A 23,354-nucleotide genomic window follows, 5' to 3' on the forward strand; every position below is an offset into this window, starting at 1 on the left:
TGTACTTCAGCATAAACGATGAACTAAGCTAAAGGAAGGCTTGCATCACCCATGCTTAATCATAAACCAGTAACATCTCTGCAGTCTTCATTTAACAGCATGTTTGGCTTTCGGAGCTAAACAGTCCCTTCTAGCAAAACCCACTGCATCTCCTTGTTTGTAACAGCCAGACATAGTACTCCTTGGCAAAGGCTGTCAGAAAGCTGCTGTCACTGGGGAGGGATGGGATCTCCTGAGTACAGCACTGCTCAGTACCAGCAGATGACAGAAGACCGATGGTATTTTTGGCTCCAGTCTCTCTCCCTTCTCTGTGCTCCAACCCCAGCACATGCCACGCTTCCCTCCTGCACCCTCCCAAAGCGGCCACCAGCTTTCTGTGGCATCAGACAAGAGACCTCTCCACAGCAGTAGTATGGCTGAAGTGGTTTCTGTGTGCCTCAAATCCTGGATCAGGATGCAGAAAAGGGAAAACAAACCTGCAGGCATTTGTTACCAAGCAAGGCACCGAGAGCAACAGCAACCTGAACACATGAGCATCTACAGCAAACCTGTACTCTGCCTTGCAGTGACTGGTAAAAAAAATTTTTTTAGCCCATTTTGGCATTTTTTCCCAGCTGGCTTCTCTAATTTGACTAGTCACAAAATCCACTTGTTTGTTTTTTTAAGTCAAGCTTCCAAACTTAGAAGACTTTTGCCATTTGTTTTCAAAAATTCATTTTTAAAAAAGAAAATGCTCAGTAAACTAAAAAATGAGCTGTGAATTTTTATTTCATCTGGAGTATCTACAACTTAACAAAAGGTTAGGAAGCAATCCTGTCTTACCTGCATTTGTAGAACACTTATTTTCTTTATTAATTCACTAAACAGAGCTTAAATATGTAAAAGACTTTAAATAAACTGAACAATGTGCCTCAGCCTTGCGGTGCTTTGAATTCTCTAGGATGTGTTTACCATCATACTGCCAGTATAATGCCCTGAGATATGATCTGTTTTGATGAATTTTACTACCCTTGTTAATAGCAGAAATATTTGTAAACACAAGTTGTATACAAGTGATTGTCCTCGTTCAGCAGGTGGGACCAATTTATTACTGTGTGGGTGTGACCAAAGCTGTATGTTCTACACCCTCTGTTCATTTCCCAAGAACAATGGACCATTTGCAGCAGCTGCCCAGGGCACACTCGACTCCTCAGGGTGTGAGCTGGGTGTGAAAGACACCTGTGAGATAAGAGCTGTGATAACTTCCCTCCAGGAAGTCATTGGCACCTTCCATCCAGCCTGAGGGGGAGTGTCTGCTAATGGGCCATCAACGATTCCAAAATCCCCTCTGAGTCACAGAGTGAGATCACCCATTGTGGAACTCCCCTCCCTGGGGGAGGTACTGGGCGTTCCCACCTGGACCTGAGGGTATATAATCTGGGGGTCTGGGGACTTCTGGGACCATTCATCAGATCCAGAGGAGGATCAGAACCTTAACAGGAGGAGACTATCGCTCTTGACCAGACTGCGACCCTCATCTGCACCAACAGGTTTTTTTCTTTCCCTTCTTTCTACTTTGGACTTGGGGGAACCACATGGGGCTCAGCACAGGGGCCAACAAACCCCTTTGTGTTTGTGCCCCAGGGGCCTGGGTTATAATTCTGGGTTTTGAGGGTTAAAACCATTTTCTCTTTGTGCCACTGCATTTCTTGTAATATTTTTTATTAAATTGTAACTCTGACTTACAACCTCTTTTATGTTGGGTTCGTTTCTCCTGCCGGTTTACCTTTAACCAGCACAGTGATAGACTCTTAAATTCTCTGTACAGAAAACTATGTTAACTGTGCTTTTAACATGAGTTTAACAACACACACTACACAATCTTTCCTCACACTGATTTATTGAAATAAAAATCTGTATGAGCCTTTGGGTGTGTGCACAGCCTGTTGGTTCTCTGCAAGGAGATGTCAGCTGGAATTTATAATACTTCCAATTATCCCAAGTGTGTGGCTTCCCAGATCAGTCAGAGGATTTGGTTCTGCAGTATCGCATAGTTTACTTCTAATAATGTTCTACTGGACCTGTCAAAGAACTTTTAGTATGATCTTTCTGCTACACTGAGCACGGCTCTTACATGAGGCTGAACTCGCAACTTGAAATATGAACACCATGTACTGAATTGGTGTTTGCAGTGCTACCCAGAAGAGGAAATTGTTATATGCATACTGAGCAAAGTTGTGCTTCTCTTATTAAAAAAATACAGGAAGGAAAAGATGGCAAAACTCAGAAATGCAGGGAAGTGTCAGTGCAAGTGCAGTGAATCAAGAACACCTCTGAAAGAACAAGGAAAACTCAGATACTTTACCTCACAAAGAGGGGAAAATACAACATGAGCAGATAGTACAGAAAAAAGTGTAATGAGTAAGGCCATGTTTGTAAAGGTAGAAGCAGCTGAATTTAAGTAAAAGGATTAAGGACAAAGTTTGAGATGTAGTGAATTAAAAGGCAAAAACCCCAGAAAGACACAGATCTAAACCTTGCTCTTCTCAAAAATCCAAAACTCAGATTCAGAACTCTGCATTTCTGAAACAACTTGCCTTTTTGGTTTCGGTCATAGGCAATCAACTCAAAATCTACTAAAATGCATTCTAAGCATTTACAGTTTCAGTGCTTCTAAAGCACAGAGTGCCATTCACCCACAACAACACATCTGCTTAGTCTGAACTGAAGTACTTGAACTTACCACAAGAGATTGCTCTATTGTAGCGTGCCTCTCCTCCTTTTCCACTGTTCTTCGACAGTCTGGGCACACCCACAGTGGGAGATGCAGCATATTGTTTGCTTTTGGAGATGTGGAAAGTGCTGTTTTGCTAGAATTTTTAATTCCGCTCTCTGAAAGCGAAGTATCTTTGCGTTCACTTCTACAAAGAAGACAATGCTCGCCAGTTGTATATGGTGCCCTTTGGCCCAAGCCAAAGGTAAATGGTGTCTACAAACAAAGATGTTGACAGATAACTGGTTAGTCACTGAATAAATACCAGAAAAACTTACTCTGAGATTTGAAACAAACAAAAACCCTCCAAAAAACAATGCATGTATCTTACTAGTCATTATTAAATGGTGAATATTTTGAGTGTCCCACGATCAAGCACATCAGTCTCAACATCCACGAGGCAAACAAGTCAGACTATGAATATATTCACACATGGATGGTTTCAGGGAGCATGGCCCACAGCCTTTCCCTGTGAAACAATTCAGCCTAGATGCAATAATCTAGCAAGGGATTTAAAAAGGGATACTCCAATTCCTCTTACTGTTGTCATCCTTACAGATAAAAAGAAAAATAACCATTCTTTGAAGTTCTGTGTAACTTCCTTTTTTATACAACCTGCAACGAGGACATTTTCAGCTAAGCTTATTACAAAATAGAAGTTTAAGTTAGTTTCAAGAAAACCAGTCAGTAGGGTCTTAAAATCCACTATCAGCTACTGAATAAAGTAGACTTGGTAATAGGATGACAGAGGCAGGTCAAAACCTAAATTTCCTTCCAAGATCCTACTGTGCATGTAACCACGGCTCAGCCACGAAATGCTGATTATTCACCAAGCCTGACAGAGAAAAACAAATTGGGCAGCACAAGACAAAGAGAACTCAACCTTATGAGACATAAGTGAATTTAAGATGAACGAACAAAACTTTGTGTCATGGCAGAATCAGAGATTTGTCTGTTGTATTACAGCTACCAGCTCTGCCTTAATTAGAACATCATCTATGTAACCCTCAACATAGTTAAAATCTTTCTCAAAGCAAAAGCAAATTTAAATAAGTAATTCAAGCATCCTTCTCAATACTGCTCCAATCTCAATAGTAACAAAAATATTGCTTTAAAGATCTTGTAGGGCTGAACTGCACAAGTACAGGTGAAGAGTTCTGTAGGGGAAAGGACAAGTTCAAGCTAAAACAGAATTCAGTAACTCTCTTCTCACAGCAACTACAAATAATTCCCTACTGCTGACATCTAATGAAAAACAGCAGAGCATCACAAACTCTGATTTTTGTGTTCTTCACATTTGTAAAACTGACAGACTCAGCAACATGGAAAGAAGAACTAAGAATTCTAGACATTAAAAAAAAAACCTGAACACAAACCCCACACTGAATTCATCTCCATATCTTCCTATCTTTCAGAACTTCATGAGAAATTTAACAGATTTAGGAAAAACAGCTAATTCCTTTACTCATCAGTGCCACTTCTAGAACTCACACCTAAACACTAAGGCAGGAAAAACAACACAATCTCTCCAGGAGTCGACTGCAGGTTTGCAGGAAACCTTCTTATTTGGGAACATTTGCTCTGCCTCCTGAAAGGCCTGGAAGGACCAACTCTTGTACTGGCTCTACAAACACAAACAGATTTCTCAAGCTAAACATTCCTCTTTGCTGACCTGCACTCAGCTGCAGATCTTTAATGCCTAAAACCCCTGCATGCAGGAGGCCACGGCTGCTTATGAAAACCCTCAAAGTTTCCTCCTTAAAAGTTTTTGAAGCCACGTTAGGTCCCTGCTGGAATGATTATGAGACCTTCACAGCTATTGCAGACAAATCCTTAAGAACATCATCTGGGGACATCTTCCAACAAGTAGGAAAAGCAGAAGACAAAATGTAGAAGTTCAGAAGTTACGACAACCTGACACTCTTGTGCAAAGGTAAAGGTCATGGCAAATACACCCCAGACACACTGCAAGGCCTTACAAAAGCTAAAGATGATGGGATGTAATTTGCTTAAATCTGCACCACAATCATTATAAAAGCCATGGCAAACACAGAAGGAACAACAGTCTTCATTCTGGCCAACTCACAGACTCAGTAAAACCCTAACAATTCCCCCACTGGGCCCATATTTAGGACAGATATGAAGTTTAAATTAAAGCACTTGGTTCCTAGAGCACAATGCACATCACAAATGAAACTTTATTTAAGCAGTTTATTCCTAACAAATTAGAACTTTGACAAAATCTAGACCATAAGCATCTCAGATTCCTGCTATAGCTCTGTCATACTAAAACGAAGCTGTGAATTGCAGCTTACTTATTTAAAAGATGACAAATGCAGTGACTGTTCATGTGACCATCTCACCAGGAGCAGTAAACTCTTCCTGGATTAGATGAGCTTGAATTAGGTCACGCACACATTTGTATGTGTCTTCAGAGCAATCAGGGCAAAGTGCACATTTTGAGAAAAGCAAGATATTTTTCCACTAGTCAGGCTTCAAAAAATGTGGGATGCATCTCTACAGGAAAACACCCAGTCTCACTTTCTCTCGGAAACATGTTCAGATGTAACATTCACAAATGAAAGCTGGAAGTAGGACAAGTTGGAACAAAAATAACTGCATCTCTGCTATGTATTTAGCTTTATTTCCAAGAATAACTGTATTAACATAAAACTGCATAGATTTTTTAATATCCATGTCCAATTTCAAGCATATTATAACAATAAAATTTTACTTTAAGAAATACCCTTTCACTGCTAATTAAAGCTTGACTAGTGAAATCATCCCAAACTGACTTCAGTTGGCAAAGTCCCAATCTCAAACAGAATTCTATTTGAAGAGTTTGCTCTGGTACACTTAATACTGCTCAGTATCTTCTCCCATTAGTAAATAATTCTGCTATCATAGACACTCACAAAATGTGTCTGCGCTCACCTGAGAAACACCCGTGAACTCTGATCCAACAGTACTGTCTGTAAACTGTGTACCATTTAGCGAAACCTGGAAAAACAAGAATGGGTTGGTGACAAGAGCTGAGTAATGCTAAAAGACCATTATAGAAATTAAACAAAACCTTCCCCTGTATCTGAGGGTTGATAAAACAGCTTTTGAAACTTCAATGATTTTTTTAACTGCAGAGATGGAAAACTCCTTTTCTTTTGTAATAAGAGTTCTACAGATGCACAGATTCCAACAGCTCCTTTTGCCCAGTAGCTGTTCCAGTAGCAACTCTGAGGTGAAAGAATTGATACAGGAATACAGAAAATTCATAAACAAAAGTCCATTTTTCCTCCAGTATTTGATTATTTGCAATTAGCTTTTAGACTTCTATTGTGAATTGAAACAATTAGAATATTTTTGCCTTTTGAAAGCCGAATACAATAGTGCTTAGTAAAATATGCAGTATCAACCAGGAAGAGTATTCCACAGCAACCCTCCAAACGGCACTCAGCTGTTCTGCTGCAGCCTTTCCTCCTGCCCCAGGGTTGTAACTCTGACAAAACCCGGGAGATCTCTTCTACACAAGTGTTACAGAGACAAGGTAGCAATAAAGGGCCTTTTACAAGCCCCAAGTGTTCCAACACAGCATTATTTGGAGACACTAAATAGAGAGTACAGTTAAGACAACACACAGATTGAAGTCAGTGACAATGAAGAGCCCTAGATCACACCAACTTGAAGGCATTTGATTAAAAACAATGGGAAAGGGGAAATAAAGTCAGTCTATTATTTTACTCTTCGAGGCGGTCCCATGGTGTAAAGGAGAGCACTCTGGACTCTGAATCCCAAGGTCCTGAGTTCCAGTCTCAGTGGGACCGTCCCCTGGCAGTTCAAGCCTCCCTGCCAGCCCATCCCGTCACATCTCAGATGCTCAGCAGGGTCAGCCCCGGTCAGTACCGGGTGCTGTGACAGTCCCGAGGACTTCCCTGTCACTGTCCAAGCTCGCTCGGCCATGGCAGATGGACCTTGGGACTTAAATGGTGGGGCCAGTTCTGCACACGCTGTGCCTCACCTGAACAATCCACTGAGCAGGCTGGAAGGGCACATGGGGAGAGCCCTGCCCAAATCTGCGTTCCCAAAGTCTGGCCATAGAATATAATTATTTTATTCTTTACTTTCCCTCTTGTTGAGCACTGGTCAAGCTCTGGGATTTCAGGAATCATTTACCTCATGCCTCTGTTCCACCTTGCACATGTTTTTGCAACCTCTTTTCACCCTCCAGTTTCCCACCTACTGTTGCCACATGTTTCTATTTCCAAGCCGACTCTACAGACCAAGATAAAAACCATTCTGTTTAACGTAGGACCCCCCTCAAGTCTTGGGTGTTGTACTGAGAGAAATCAGGAAATATTTTGCCCTGCTACCAAACCACAAACTCTGACTGGAGCCTTCATTAGTACAAAGGAGCATCCTTCAGTTTTGCACATCCACAGAACCACTGACTGCTCAGTTTGGAGACAGGGGATTACTGCAAAGCCATTGTCTTTGGATGGATTTTTTCAAAGGCAGAGTGGAGGATCTTCCAATCATTGCTAGTGCAAATACAAGTAACTACATAACTTCACTCACATCCCCTATGCTGTTTTCAGGGTAGGTATTCAAGAAAAAACCCTCATATGCAAGTCAAGCACCTCAGATCTAAAATTATGGGAACAGAATTGCTGATGTGGAACAAGTTCTCTATTTTCACTGAGACACCTTCCAAAGAGTGGAAAAAATAAAAGCTTTTTAAAATTAAAATTAGTCTTCTTCACCAAGAAAAAATATCCACCAAGAAAAGAGGTCCACTGGCTTTTGGCATGCACAGGCATTCCAAACACAAGAAACCAGCAGGAAAGTTTAGAATGAAATAATTATCTGCAGCTGATTTTTTTATCTTTTAGAAAACGAAATAAAGGGCAAGTTTATCCAATATTATTTAGGGAGCACATTTACCTTCTGTACATTCAAGACAGTGGTAATGAGAATGCATGAGCCAGCACACTGAAACACACACACACTGAGTGACCAAGCAGAAAGCAATGAGATGTGTTACCAAAGCAGAGACAAAAGCAGTGGGAGGTTTCTGCTATCCACTAAATGTCACAAGAAGCCAAGACAAAACACTGAACACCGGGAATGACTGGATCATGGAATGAGTTGTCAGGCTACTAAGGAAAGGAAAGACATCTCTTGATCCCAAGCAGTGTGCAGAATTTGTTTAAAAGCATTAGTGCAACCCCCTCCCCGAATTTAGTAGTGACCTAAATATCTAAAGGAGGAACAAACGCTGAGGAATTTAAAGAAAGGAATTAGACAAATAGGAGGAAACAAAGAGAATCATCAAAAATTAAGTGTCTGTAGGCAATGAGATGTAAGACATTTTATGGGAGGCTTAGAGCAAATAAAAACAAAATCACAAAAAAGACTTAAGTGGGGATGAATAATGACATGACAGGCAAGGGAAGGAGAGGGCTAAACGGCATATTTGAAAAAATATTAGAAGAATCTTGCAGAAGTTGCCCAAATGGGGCTCAAACAATAGCAAGCTAAAAACAGATTGAGAAAAAAAAGTACAATGAGACAGTCCAACAAATAATTTAAGGAAACAACAAAAGTATAAGAACTACAACTAAATCCTTTCTCAAGGCACACGAGGAGGATGGAGCAGGAAGCAAAGCAGCCTGTCAGGTTCTGGAAAGCTCAAGTACGTAAGCAAATCAAAGCATTAAAAAATGCTTCAACAAGCTGAGGTCACAGCAAAAACACCAGTTTCAATTTTTGTATCTTCATGTTCACTATGAAGGAGCTTAAAGATATTCTCCCAGTGAAAGGCTTCTTTATGGAAGATGGATTAGAGGATCTGTTTCAAAGCAAAGCACTGGTAGAAAAAACCCAGTACAGAGAGAACGGACAAGTGAAAAATTAGCAAACTACCAAGAGGGGATGACATTCAGTCAAGAGTCCTGAAGGAGCTCAAGGACATTATAGTTGCACTAATAATTTCAGTATGTTAATGCTTCCTTTATACTGCACCAGTCCTAGAGGAGCAGATGATTTTTTATTATTATTTATTTATGAAGCTTTCAAAGATCTAGGCAACTGCAGTTATCCAAGTCTGTGGCAGGGAAGTGCCTGAGATGACAAAGTTAACCATCAGCACTAAAGAGACTGGACGAATGGCAGAAGGACCTTCCAGGATCCAGTTACCAGGCCATATGTTGACAGACATAATTCTGGGTGCAGAGAATTAAAGTGGAAGTGACAAGCTAAGCAGCTGTCACTTCTGGATAACCCTAACTATTTTTTTTTATTAAAGAAAACTTATTTTGACAGTCCTGAGTATTCTTTTTAATGATTTTAAAGTTTAATGTTTTAAAAACCTATTTTGTGAAGGTAAATGCCTGAAGGGAGCGTGAGACAGATCATCAGGAAAATGTGAATCTCCACAAGAACTCTTCACCATAATGAAGTGTGTGTGTGAAATCTTCCTGTTCTTGCTATAAATGGTATTTCCAATGGAAAAAATAAAGGGAAATACACCTCGTGTCTCCTGGAAGCTGCTGCCACACTAACTCCCCATCTCTAAAACACTGATTTTCTGGAGGACAAGGCATGCACCATTTTGCCACAGTATAATTCATACCAAGAAGTATGGAAGAAAGAGAGAATCACAGCTTAAACAATACTGACAATACTGCTTGATTACACCAGAATGACCTTGAAGAACCAGTTGGGCAATAAGAAATAGGCACTCAGACTGCCAAAATTTGCTCTAAAAGCCTGTCACTACTGAAGTCAGACCTTCAGGAGCCTGAGTGACACATTACCAGACAACACACCCCCATCTCTCTCGCAACTGAGGCCTTGTGAACACACACAAACATCATGGAACTGAGAGTGAGGCAACATTCTCAGGAGAGCTCAGGAAAAGGAAAGCACAGGAAGGAAATTTAGATTTGACTCATCATCACTGAAACCTAGACAGTTAAACAGATACGTGATGCTCATTAAATAAAAAAAAAAGCAGGATTAAATTAAATAAACCAGCAAAGATATATTGCACTGATTTTCTCACATGCATTAGGAAAGACCGACCAGCAAAAAAAAGTTACCAAGGAACAATTCAGGCTACACTGTATTCTACAAGGTCCTAATACAATAAAGGTATTCTATACTGACTGAATTAATTACCTTACTTTTACACAGGGAGGCAAAAAATTAAGTTTGTTGAAAGATCTCTAAGTGTCTAAGTAACATTAAAGAAAGGCACTGCACTTAACCCTGCTACCCCCTCAAACCCATCCAGATGTCTCACACATGCCACCTGCTCTCTGCCTGCATTTCTGTGCCAAACCCATTTGTCACAGCTGTTCTGCGCTGAGCCTGCTCCGGCACTTCCAGCCCGCGAGCACCACGGCCCTGCTCCGAGCAACTCGGCACCATCTGGGAGAAGATCCCCCTCCTGGGCAAGATCCCACTCCCCCTCCCTCCCCGGGCAAGATCCCCCTCCCTCTCCCTGGGCAAGATCCCCCTCTCCCCGGGCAAGATCCCCCTCCCCACAACCCCAGTGAAGCTCTGACTTGGGCGCTCTCCAGTCAGAGGCTGAGCTGTTCATCTCCTCTCCCAGACACAGCTAAATTGGTCACAGAACTGCTGCTGGCAGATGAGTGATGCTGACAAAATCCTAAGTGACTCTTAGATATGAAGAATGATTTCTTTATGCATTGACTTCAACAGATAGCAAATTATCTGATTTCTGTAAGTGAAAATTTAGGATCCTTCCTCCCTAACACAAACCCATTTAAGGATAAGCTATGGTAAAAGTCAAATACATGGATGAGAGAAAAGAATGATGATAATAAATGCATAAGAGAGAGGTTCAACAGTAGGTAACAAACAGAATCTGAGGCACAACACCCCTAGATTGGTAAAACTGGAAAAGCACACAGGAGGAGGATTATTCCACACTGCAGTTCTCCCTCTCCAGCACCAGGCACTGTCAGCCAGCACAGCATTCCAGCCAGACCTCCAGCACATCAAGGGCTGGGGGTTTGGTTGCTTTAAACACCACCTGAGCACCACCAGTAGTGACCGTTCCACAGTAACAACAGTCTCTGCACAACGTGTATCACAGCAATGAGGAGATATTACGATGTGAAAATCTGCAGTAAACTCTTACCCCTTCCTTAATCCTTTTTTAAGTCCACATTATACCCAGTTAACATCTGGCACAACTCAGTTTTTCAGAGGAGGAGCAAACTGGAACAGATCTACTTGGCACTGTCATCACTCTTGCCTGGCAGATTTCATTTTTTTTCAACATTTGATTATTTTTAATCTGCTTTAAGAAACCCGGGAACATTTTTAAAGGCATTGGAAGTATACATCCAAGAGACTAAGCAAAGTACTGTCTGGTTTCTCACAGAAAAGTTGTCTCTGCCATACTCTGGACAGACCAGCTCCATGTACCACATGAAAGCAAAAAAACTCACCCGTCAAAATACCAACTGCTGCAAAACCAAAGCAAAACAAAGCACATGCCCAACAAAGCAGAATGTGATCTACAAATAACAGTGTATGCCATCATTTTGTATGAAAGTATTTGTTGTTTAAGGGTGGTCTAACACTGAAAGAAATGGTCCAGGGGGATCTTGGAAATGAATTATCACCCAGAACTATATTTAGGAATCCTCTTGGAGAGGATTCCCACATTACTGCTGGAGCTATGGGGGTATTCATGGACCAAGAAATGTGGAAGTGCCCCCTGACACTGCCTGCACCTGTACCGGGGCTGGTCTGGCCCAAGGTCACTGAGGTCCCTGTCCATGGTCATGAAAGCCTGACATCCGACTGGGAGGTGAACAGGAACTTTTTCAATAGAAGGTAAGACAGAAGTCTGCAGAGCTCTTATTTTTCATTTTTAAATAACGCACAAAAGAACTAAAACTGCTGCAGTAGGAAAGGATGACCTCTTAGAAAAGATTACCAAAATGATATTTTGAAAAAGATTAAATGTAAGAGTTTTTTCCTAGCACTGGAGTAAGGAGAATGCAAAATAAACAGGTCCAACAACAGGCAGGAAAATAATCAGCAAAATGCAACGCATTTCCAGGTTCATTAGCACAGCAACACTCAAGAAACTCAAGCAGCTATTGGAGTCTATTATTATTGTTTTAGAGGGAAAAAAAATCTTTTGACATCAGTTGCAGAAAATTTAATTGCAAAGAGCTTTTGATCAATAGCTTGAAAATAAGCAAATGTTTGATGGGTGACAGTGAGAAGTTTGGAGGTTCCCACTTCAAACATAATCACCTTAGCTTGATGCAGTAACAAAACATCTTGAGGGGGAGGAGTATGTGACTAAAGACCACTAAACACTGTTATTAATTATAAAGGTAAAAGATAAACAAACTACCATAGTACTCGCCTTCCTGAGCCAGGAGTGTTTAGCTTAAGAATCTGACATAAACATCTAAATTTTTCATGTGATCATCACACATCTCTCGTGACACTGAACAGAATGCAGTTGCATTTTGTAACACACACTTCCTTGACAGACACTCTCAATATCACAGGAGAGACACTGACAGAAAAACTGATTATTGATTAGCTGCAAATGTCACCAGTGGGGAAAAGTTGTGAAGGTTTCCAACACAAACATCCTTGATTTTACTAAGAATGTTGAAGTACCAAATAAAAAACAGAGAAAGCAAAGACAGGTAATAATTACTGAAGTTCAAATATCTGTGTTAGGGCAGCCAACACCTGATCTGGCCAAGTGATTAATTTTGCAGACTATCAATTCATAATGCTGTCCTCAGCACTAATATTCACAAACACCTACTTTATTCTTTTCCAGCCCAGCCTACATTACTCTAGTATAGTCCACACTCTTGAGGCTGAAAACTTTGCAATGAATAAAAACATACTCATAAGCAAGTCAGTGTTACCAGAAGTCAGTCCCTTGGTACTTTAAAAAGTTACTGCAGTATATGCAATTTCAGAGAACCTTTAAATCTTTATGTCAATTATCAGGGATACAGAAAAGTGAAAGCTATGGAAGAACAAGCATCCCAACATTCAGACGTTGCATTTAAAATTTTCTACACTACTCTCAAATATAGATAAACTACCTTTTAGGTCTGAAAGAATTAACCAGCAGAAGACAAAGAAGTTGCCAGAAGCTGGACAACAGCCAAGAGCACAGCACTGGGGAGCAGCCTGGCAGAGGCTCCGCAGGCCAAAAGCTCAGCCCATCAACAGAGCCGACATGTCGACTCAACCCTTACTATCCTGGCATGTAACACACAGCACACTCATGCTCAGCAGCTACTGCACTTAAAAGAAACCATTAACCTCACACCAGAGAGCTCAGTCACACACACAACCCAACAACCTGCTCTGATGTTGAAACGGGCCAAAAAACTCACCCAACAGCCCAGGAGCTGAGCAGGACCCGAGAGCACAGAGCCCTCCGGTCACCGAGCGCGTCTGTGGGGCAGATTCGCTGCACAACCCCATATGGGACACAGCACCCAGCTGTGATAACCAACACAGCACTGACTGATGTACCATCCTGTTCATGCACATTTGGATGGGGCAGGTTAGAAATCCTGTGACTGTAAAGCACACCGGCCTGTTGTGTCCTGCTCCCTCCACTGTGCTTAGCCAGGGGCAATTATGTCCCCACTCAAGGGTTACACACAGGAAATGCTGGCACTAGGAAAAGAATATTCATTTACCTACAGAATTCACACTCATTTACCTCCAGAATGGGGCGGTCCCATGGTGTAAAGGAGAGCACTCTGGACTCTGAATCCCAAGGACCTGAGTTCCAGTCTCAGTAGGGACCATCCCCTGGCAGTTCAAGCCTCCCTGCCAGCCCATCCCGTCACATCTCGGATGCTCAGCAGGGTCAGCCCCGGTCAGTACCAGGGGCTGTGACAGTCCCGAGGACTTCCCTGTCACTGTCCAAGCTCGCTCGGCCGTGGCAGATGGACCTTGGGGCCAGTTCTGTGCACGCTGTGGCTCACCTAAAAAATCCACTGTGCAGGCTGGAAGGGCATGTGGGGAGAGCCCTGCCCAGATCTGCGTTCACCAAGTCTGGCCATACACACCTCCAGAATTCACACTCATTTACCTCCAGAATTCACACTCGTTTTGCTTGTAAAGACAAGCAAAAGTCAGGAAAACAGCACGCAGAGAGCACCAGCGCTGAGGTCAGTTAGAAACCCAACATGCAACAAACTAACAAGGCTCTTGTCAAATACCTCACTCATTAAGCCCCCCAAAAGGTGAAGTGTGGTATTACTCCATATTGGGACAACCTATTAAGAAATAGCTGCTAAGAGTTTTTAAGATAATACTTGGTAATAGGCAGTCATCATATTAAACCAAAATTAGATACTCACTATCCAATCATTTCCACGGAAAATGCTTATGAGCAAAATGGTTTCTCTTTTTACCTGTGCTACTGCAAAAAAACCCTGTGAGATCCAAGGTTCATCCCTCTTCAGCCAATAGGGCAAATAGTCTTCTCACACGAATGAAGAAAATTACAAACAAAATCAACACTATGAGAACTTCAATAATTTTAGTGACACTTCTATTGCAATTTTTATCTTTTTTATATGATAACTGACTCACAGTGTTTCCTTTATTAAGTAGAATCAGCCCCTACAGACTCTGACTAACCTGCAGGACAGGTTCTCTGAAGGCTTCCCTTCTTCAGCAGGGTGCACTATTAAAACTTATCACTTGGCTTTAAGTAAACATAACACTATTTTCATAGTTTGGTAAAAGCCAGTCCTAAAGTAAATTGTTGATGTCAAACAAGCTGACAAGCTGAGGGTGGGGAGGTTTAATCTAGAAAGTCCAGTCTTACCTTGCATACAGATAAAGCAAAGGTACTACGAATGACTCAAAATCCCCAAATCATTCCTTTTCCCACACCCCCAAGATCTCAAACCTGATTTGCTTCTTTTCCAACAGTGAAATCCTTTAAGACCTTTAACACTAAGTCAAAATGTCAACAAAGTTTTCAACAGAAATTGAAATTATTTCAAACTATATTTTTCCCAGTTGAAGCCCTTGTCATTACAAAAGTTTGATTTATGGAGAGGAATTTTAAAAAGTGTAAGTAGCAGGAATATATAGGAATTGTTCAAAAAGTCCAATACTTTCTGGTTTACAAACAGTTATGAGTGGCCAGCAGGCCCAGGGCAGTGACCCTTCCCCTGTACTCTGCGCTGGTGAGGCCACACCTTGAGTGTTGTGTTCAGTTCTGGGCCCCTCAGTTCAGAAAGCATATTGAGGGGCTGGAGCAGGTCCAGAGAAGAGCAACAAGGCTGGAGAAGGGACTGGAGCACAAGTGCTGTGGGGAGAGGCTGAGGGAGCTGGAGGTGTTTAGCCTGGAGAAGAGGAGGATCAGAGGTGACCTCAGCACTGTCCAGAACTACCTGAAGGGAAGTTCTGGCCAGCTGGGGGTTGGTCTCTTCTCCCAGGCACTCAGCAATAGGACAAGGGGGCATGGGTTCAAGCTCTGCCAGGGGAAATTGAAGTTGGAGATCAGAAAAAAATTCTTTCCAGAGAGAGTAATCAGGCATTGGAATGGGCTGCCCAGAGAGGGGGTGGATTCCCCATCCCTGGAGGTTTTTCAGCTGAGCTTGGCCGTGGCACTGAGTGCCATGATCTGGTAAAGGGACTGGAGTTGGACCAAGGGTTGGACTTGATGATCTCACAGGTCTTTTCCACCCCAATTCATTCTATGATTCTGTGAGCTAAAAGTGAGGCTTGGTTTGGATGGGGAGGCTGTCTCTGTCTCACCATTTGGGGACATACTCTAAAATAGAACCAAGATGACAAGTGTCATCTACCTCCTGCTACAACTCAGCTTTAAGATCCTTGGCCAACAAGACTTTGTGCCAAAGAATTTTTATAAGATGCAAGCATTTCTAGGTTCATCACAGGGATGGGGGGAGGATAAGTCACCTGTACACAGCCCTGCCATAATATCAGTAGCTGGATAAAGTTAAAACATCTTTGTCCCATGCACCGTTACCATCTGCTACATCAAATACAAGGATAACTTTTAAAAGTCTGTGCAAAAAGTGCATGTAATTAAGGTTTTGTTTTGTTTGTATGACCGGACACACACAGACCCCTCAAACTTGGAGAGGGAAGGAAGGAAATCAGACAGAACTGAACAATGCAGAATAGGTAGAAAACCAGTTTGCTCTCTTCTTCTGGTTCTTTAAGACTCAAGTCCTTGGAAAATAAGTACAAGCACTGCTTCTGGTGGATTTGCATAAAACCGATTATTTAGGTGATGGATCTTTATTTCCTTTGGGTCCTCAGTGCCAAAATAAAACAATTCCACTGAAGCACAGGAATCAGAATAGACTGAACTCTAAACAGGTACTTAAAATTCACAAACCCATCAAACCTGGACTGACAAAAAGCTACACTCAGAAACACAGCCATCTAAAATGACATGACCTGTGCTGCAAACAGAGGTGCCTGAAACTCCCCAGGGAAAGGTTTTTTCCTCAGTAGTACCTCAAAAAGATGACTTGGAAGTAGTACTTTGAAAAGAAGACAGATATTGCTGTTCTGTAATGAGTTTTAAGGAAGCAATGTCTATATTCAGTGCCATTCCTCCCACACATTCTTCAATAGCACACTCAGTTTTTCTTTTAGTTCAATCAATTTAAAATACACCCTCCAGGAAATGAGCACCTGTTAGGAAATAAGGAGTTCACAGGTTACAGTGTCACAATATGAAAATGTCAGCACACCAAAAACCTATGATCTCTGCAGGAACTATGAAGAATTCATAATCCAAAATTAAAAAGATGATATCTGATCTGTATCCCATTGTAAGACAGAATGATCTACAATCACTTAACTTTAACTGGAAGTTAAGGCAAGGCTGTACTCAAAGAAGAGTTTTTGTCACCTATTTTGCTGTACTGAACAAGGTCAAACAACTTCCTTGGATGTCAAATTGAACAAGGTAGACCTTAATATTCCATGAAACTTGTAGAAGGGTATGCTCATTCTTACCTCAACCACTGCAATAACATCCCCCCCTTTTACTATTTTAGGAGGTCTGATATGGCAACTAATTACTATCAAATAAAACTCTTAGGAAAAAAAATAATTAAGAAACACACAGTTGCTTTGTAGACTCAGGTGTATGGACCCTATCAGAAGTCCTGCTGCATTCTGCAGACACTCAATTCTGTTTGAATTCCACCACTAAAAACAAACCTAAGTGTCTGGCACATGATCTCATGAAATCTGTCTTGACAAAGGCCAAAGACCTTTCTGAACTCATTCCTGTTTGGTGCTTTTTCCATAGGATACAATCTAGCATAATTCCTAATTGAACACTGCAAGTAGCAGATCGTCTAAAACAGAATTAATCTGGGCTCAGAATCAAACAGCAAGTATTGCTGCTCATCATCACTTTTCTTCTGTTACGTGTTCAGATGCTTCTGCCTGATGTGCTGTGTTATTCCTTACCTCCTGAGAAACTGGACAGAGTTAGGAAACAGGCCCTTCCTGGGAAGCCAGGAACACAAATGGCATCATCCCTCCTACCAGCACTTCCTACTTCCTACGTAGCCACAAAAACTGGTAATTCAGGAAGAAATCCCTGACAGATACCAAACAGCCTTCCATTTCATACCATTGTAAACAGATTTGAGGACTCTTAAAGCACAGAATATTGTACAGCCATCCTAAAGGTCACTCCAAGTCACATGAAATTTGGCAACATTTCCATAAATACTGTTTGTAATGTATGAACAAATACTGGTTTTCATCAGTCAGCTGAGAGCTCTTATTATCCCCTTCCAAGTCATTATGTCCCCCAAAAGCTCCACAAATGTAACTGCATGTTTCTTCCAAGACAACACAAAAAGGGTAACAGCACAATTCCCTGTAACTCACCAGCAACACACCCATTTACAATTTGTAACTGTTCTCCATGACAAAAAGCTGAAAGATCCATGTCATCTGAGAACAAAATCAGAATATTCTGAGTTGAAAGAGATCCACAAGGACCTTCAAGTCCAATTCTTAAGTGAAGGGCCCTTACAGGGATCAAACCACAGGCCTGGTGTTGGCAGCACTGTGCTCCAATTGCATTTGCAATCTAACAAGCAGAGGTCACCCATGGTTTTCCCAAAGCAGTGAACACGAGGGTGCAGCGCTGCCCCAGCCCTGAGGATGGAACTGCCCAGACATCCCTGAGGCCCCACACATGCTCCTTCTGAAGGAGGACAGACACATCCCAGCAATGGTGATAACCTGCCCTGACTGTGCTCTCAGTGTTAATGGTTAATGGCCTGGCAGCAGAGAAGAATCACTGCAGGTGAAAGCAACAGAGTCCTGATGCCACCAGAAGTGCTTATGCTTCCAAATCCCAACCTGGCATTTCATCTTCCTTTGAACCTAAAACCATTTGCCACATATCACGAAAGCCTAAAGTATCAGAATAGTAATTTACACCATGCTTACATCTATCCACACATACTAGAAAAATATATGTAACATCTACCATACAGAAATACACATTGTATTGTATTGCAAGAAATTAATGATTTTGCCTTTTTTTTTAGTGAGGTGGGTGAGTCTGGTTGGAAAAGAGAAGCCCAAAGTTGCACAAATGGGCAGCTTTAGCTGATGAGCCATTTCCTTGTAGTATCATGAACCAATGAAAAACTCACTTCCAGAGTAAAACAAAATTATTTTGGTTATTGAAAACAATAATTTTTTTAATATTCCATATTTAAGTTTAAGGGAGTAGGTCAAAACTGAACTTAGCATAGAAATATTACAACCTACTTAGCACAATAAACAATGACACTTCAGCAAAGAAATGGCGAAAACAGGAAGAATGAAAGCCCCACGTTTTGAAGTAAAAAATTAAATATCAATCAGAAATCTGCAAACTGTAGCATAAACTTGTGCTCATCTTCTTTATACCTGTATTTTTCTCAAAGAAAAATGTTTTTAAACAGAGGAAAACCCAACAAACTACAATAGGTATGAGGCTATCAGCTCTTAAATTGTGTGTAACCAAGAAACTACAGCTTGTCTGTACTTGTGCAACCAACTACTTGGCTAAATAAGACCATTTATTCATATTAAAGCCAGTAGCAATTAATATCCTTATGTTCTTTGTATTTTGCATTGCACTGATCTGAGGTACTGCATGTAATCTGAAGAATTTGTTACTACCTCGGTTATTTTTTAAGAAGTATCACTGTGCATTTGCATAATTTAAGGATTTGTACTGATGACTCCATAATTACTTCACTTTCATCGTACACAACTAATTACTCTTAGTTTACATGTCTAACTGTCAGAATCTTCCACTTTCAAGCTCCAAATCTTAAGGGAACATGAAAAAATAGGCAGGGACACCAAAAAGTGTCTTGTGCTGTATTTGCAACCAAATAGCTTGAGATTAATTCCCTATCGAGACTGGGAAGTGAACAGGCATTTTGTTACACCAGTGGCTTGTGCTCATCACTAAGACTGAGAAAAGGAAACGTGATTCCAAGATGCATCCCACTGTTTACAAGAGACCTTGGGAACTATTGGAGCTGCTCCACAGCCCTCTGGAGGAGACCTCGTTTGGTCACCCACCTTCAAGAAACAACTAACTGGAACAGACATGGTAATAGCCCAGCAGGGTGACAGCGCGCCCAGCAGGGTGATAAGAGCGCCCAGCAGGGTGACAAGAGCGCCCAGCAGGGTGACAAAAGCGCCCAGCAGGGTGACAAGAGCGCCCAGCAGGGTGACAAGAGCGCCCAGCAGGGTGACAAGAGCGCCCAGCAGGCTGACAGAGCGCCCAGCAGGCTGACAGCGAGCCCAGCAGGCTGACAGCGAGCCCAGCAGGCTGACAGCGCGCCCAGCACGGTGACAGAGCGCCCAGCACGGTGACAGCGCGCCCAGCACGGTGACAGAGCGCCCAGCACGGTGACAGAGCGCCCAGCACGGTGACAGCGCGCCCAGCAGGCTGACAGCGCGCCCAGCAGGCTGACAGCGAGCCCAGCAGGCTGACAGCGAGCCCAGCAGGCTGACAGAGCGCCCAGCAGGCTGACAGAGCGCCCAGCAGGCTGACAGAGCGCCCAGCAGGCTGACAGCGAGCCCAGCAGGCTGACAGCGAGCCCAGCAGGCTGACAGCGAGCCCAGCAGGCTGACAGCGAGCCCAGCAGGCTGACAGCGCGCCCAGCACGGTGACAGAGCGCCCAGCACGGTGACAGAGCGCCCAGCACGGTGACAGAGCGCCCAGCACGGTGACAGAGCGCCCAGCAGGCTGACAGCGCGCCCAGCAGGCTGACAGCGCGCCCAGCAGGCTGACAGCGCGCCCAGCAGGCTGACAGCGCGCCCAGCAGGCTGACAGAGCGCCCAGCAGGCTGACAGAGCGCCCAGCAGGCTGACAGCGAGCCCAGCAGGCTGACAGCGAGCCCAGCAGGCTGACAGCGAGCCCAGCACGGTGACAGCAAGAGGCCCTGCTCTTTTAGCTTAGCAAAGCAATGAGGTTGTCTGCAGATGTACCAGGGATGGGCAGAAGGCAGGAATTAAGCTGAGGACAGGGAAGCTGCATAGTGTCCTGGAATACACTCAGACTGAAGGAAAAGTCCATCAGTCACAGCGTGAAGGATGTGAAGCAGAACTGAAGCTACGATAGTGAAGATCTACTTCAGATGAAGCTGAATTAGCTAATGAAAGGCATTTTATGTGTTTCTACAGACAGGCAGTACCAAAAAAGCTGTCCAGATCCCTTCACATTTTTATCACCCTTCACGTGGAAAAGTGACCACAAATATATCTACGACTGTAATGAGCTGGCTTAGTCTTCCGGATAGTTATTTCAATTCTATTTGCAGCAGAGGAGATGAAGGAAAATTTGCCTACAGCAGTTTTTATAAAGCTCTTACATATCTTTTAACACTGCCTTTAAAATAAAAACAAAAAAAAAAATTAGTATTTTAAGTCTTGTGTAAAGGTACGGACAATTTGCAAGGTAAAGCAAACTGGAAAACCTGAAACCAATATAAAATCATAAGGGAAGGAAATCATGTCTTTTACTGCTGGATGTACAGGAATTAATTATACCAAAAGAGTTTTCAGCACAGAATTAAATGCTATCCCCCAGCTGACAAGTGAAATGGCAGCAAGTACACAAAATAACTGAACTTAAACGCAGACAAGCTTAGACTTGAGTGAAATAATACATGAATCTTGGATGTGCAGCCATCAAGAACTCAGGCTCTCCACAGGAAAAAGGGAGAGAAGGAGATTTTGTTTTCATCACACACATTACAAATTCTTTAGGAGCCCATGTCCCATCCCACATGCAGAATTTCCCTTCTTTGTAGCTAAATATGACACAGCAGAACACAACCAATCCACCTCCTACCAGGATTCTGCCTCTTCTGTTCTAGGAATACGTTCAATGTTTTCACAGCAATTTTGCAGCCACATGTGCTAAAAGCTACCAAAAGCTAATGACAAACATGATCAAGCATTTATTTTCCCAAGTACACATTTATTTTCCAAGAGAGGAGTTAAAATGCCCCCCAGATCTCCCAACTAGCCCGGGCAGGTAACAACCATGCATATACATTTCTTTCCTAGTAGAGAGCTGTCAGAGATCTAATCTGTTGTTTATCTTCAATCCTGAACAGAAATGTGTAAAATTAATAAGATTATGCAAAACAAAAAACCCCAACCAAGATGTGCCAGCACTTCCCTTATACACAGTAAGGAGCATTTATCCAAAGGCAAGTGTAAAATGTGTAAGACAACATTTAAGAGGTAACTCCTTGACTGTGTAACTTCAATGCTACAACTGTAGATCCCCTTCTCCATGAATTATGCTGTAAGGAAATTACTGCACCTGTTCATAGAATGATAGAATGGATTGGTTTGGAAAAGACCTCCGAGATCATCAAGTCCAACCCTTGGTCCAACTCCAGTCCCTTTACCAGATCATGGCACTCAGTGCCATGGCCAAGCTCAGCTGAAAAACCTCCAGGGATGGGGAATCCACCCCCTCTCTGGGCAGCCCATTCCAATGCCTGAACACTCTCTCTGGAAAGAATTTTTTTCTGATCTCCAACTTCAATTTCCCCTGGCAGAGCTTGAGCCCGTGCCCCCTTGTCCTATTGCTGAGTGCCTGGGAGAAGAGACCAAGCCCCGCCTGGCCAGAACTTCCCTTCAGGTAGTTCTAGACAGTGCTGAGGTCACCTCTGAGCCTCCTCTTCTCCAAGCTAAACACCCCCAGCTCCCTCAGCCTCTCTCCACAGGACTTGTGCTCCAGTCCCTTCTCCAGCCTTGTTGCTCTTTTCTGGACCTGCTCCAGCACCTCAATTAAAATATCTTAGCTAGTAAGGGGTTAAAACTTAACACTTCTGACAGTAAAACCTGATAAAGTATTAAGTAAAGCCATGCATGGGAGAGTACATTTTCAGAAAGATCCACCCAATGCAGTTTCTGAAACTAGTCATGTTTTTCCCACAACAGAGGAACAGAAACGTCAGGCAAACTGCACACACTGCACTTGGACATGGCACAGACAATATGAGCCAGAGAAATAATTCTCCGTTTCTAAGCCTATTCAACTCAGCAAAAATCCTAATTTAACAGTTAATACTTAAGAGCAATCAGCAAAATTACAAAAGTTGCAGCAAGTAAGGTTTAACATCAGAACTGCATTCAAAGGTGGTGTTTCTAACAAATCACTACCAAGTTAATAAAACGACAAGTCCCTGCACTTCATTATCCTGAAACTACCCAGCTCATCATGCTCACTCAGCACACACACACACATCACATCAGGTTCTTTATTTCTCACAGCTACGTGAAATACACCACTGAAACAGAACACGTAGTTTGCTTCAACTACCAGCATGGGAGGGACCAGAAATTTACTGAATCAACTCAGGAAACAGGTAAAGTTTGATCCAAGGATCTCATTTATTGCTGCAGCTTAAGCAGCAGAGATTAGTGTCCAGGAGTCTATTCAGCTACCCCTCACCAGAATGCAAGGGTGCATATGGCAGCAAGACAACCATGACACCAACATACACACCAGGAACAAAAAAAGGAGAGTGGCATTTCCAAAACTCTCATCTGGAATGTTCCCAGACTCAAGCATGTAAGGGCTACAATGAGACAGCAAGCCAAATTTATGTCCTGGACTGGATCTGTAGGAACACTTGCCTGTATTTCCTATACTGAGGAAGATCACAGGGAAAACATCTAGCCCACGAAATTCTACATTACAGATTCGTAGAAAGGGGCTTTGAGAGCTGGGTTGTGTGGTTTGTTTGGGGGGTGAGGCATTAAGGATAAGCAGGAGGCAGCTGAGCTGAGACATCTGTGACTGTAAAGTATTTAAGACAATCAATGAGGAGACTACAAGGGCTTTGAGGCAACCCATGCAGAGACTGTGAAAAACAAAGGCAGCTACACAGCTGTATCAGAGAAAATGCCACAGAGCACAAGCTGTCTGCTGGCCCTGCCTTGGGCTGTGCTCTGCTCCAGATGTTCTCACCCCCCTTCAGATCAAAGAAAACAAAAGTGCTTGTCTGGAGTA

At 42.6% G+C, this 23,354-nt stretch overlaps 1 protein-coding gene across 2 annotated transcripts in view; it reads right to left on the reverse strand.

Moving 5' to 3' along the window:
- The window catches only part of FAM193A (family with sequence similarity 193 member A), a 78,910-nt gene that overhangs the window by 39,270 nt on the left and 16,286 nt on the right, over positions 1-23,354 (reverse strand). For both annotated transcript variants that reach the window (XM_071556935.1, XM_071556934.1), the window contains exons 2-3: positions 5,687-5,752; positions 2,723-2,968 (exon numbers count right to left, since the gene is read on the reverse strand). In XM_071556935.1, the coding sequence (XP_071413036.1) occupies positions 2,723-2,968; positions 5,687-5,752 (312 nt within the window). The remainder of the gene's footprint in view (positions 1-2,722; positions 2,969-5,686; positions 5,753-23,354) is intronic.

The sequence above is a fragment of the Pithys albifrons genome, chromosome 5 (genome assembly GCF_047495875.1).
Source record: "Pithys albifrons albifrons isolate INPA30051 chromosome 5, PitAlb_v1, whole genome shotgun sequence".
Lineage (NCBI taxonomy): Eukaryota > Metazoa > Chordata > Aves > Passeriformes > Thamnophilidae > Pithys > Pithys albifrons.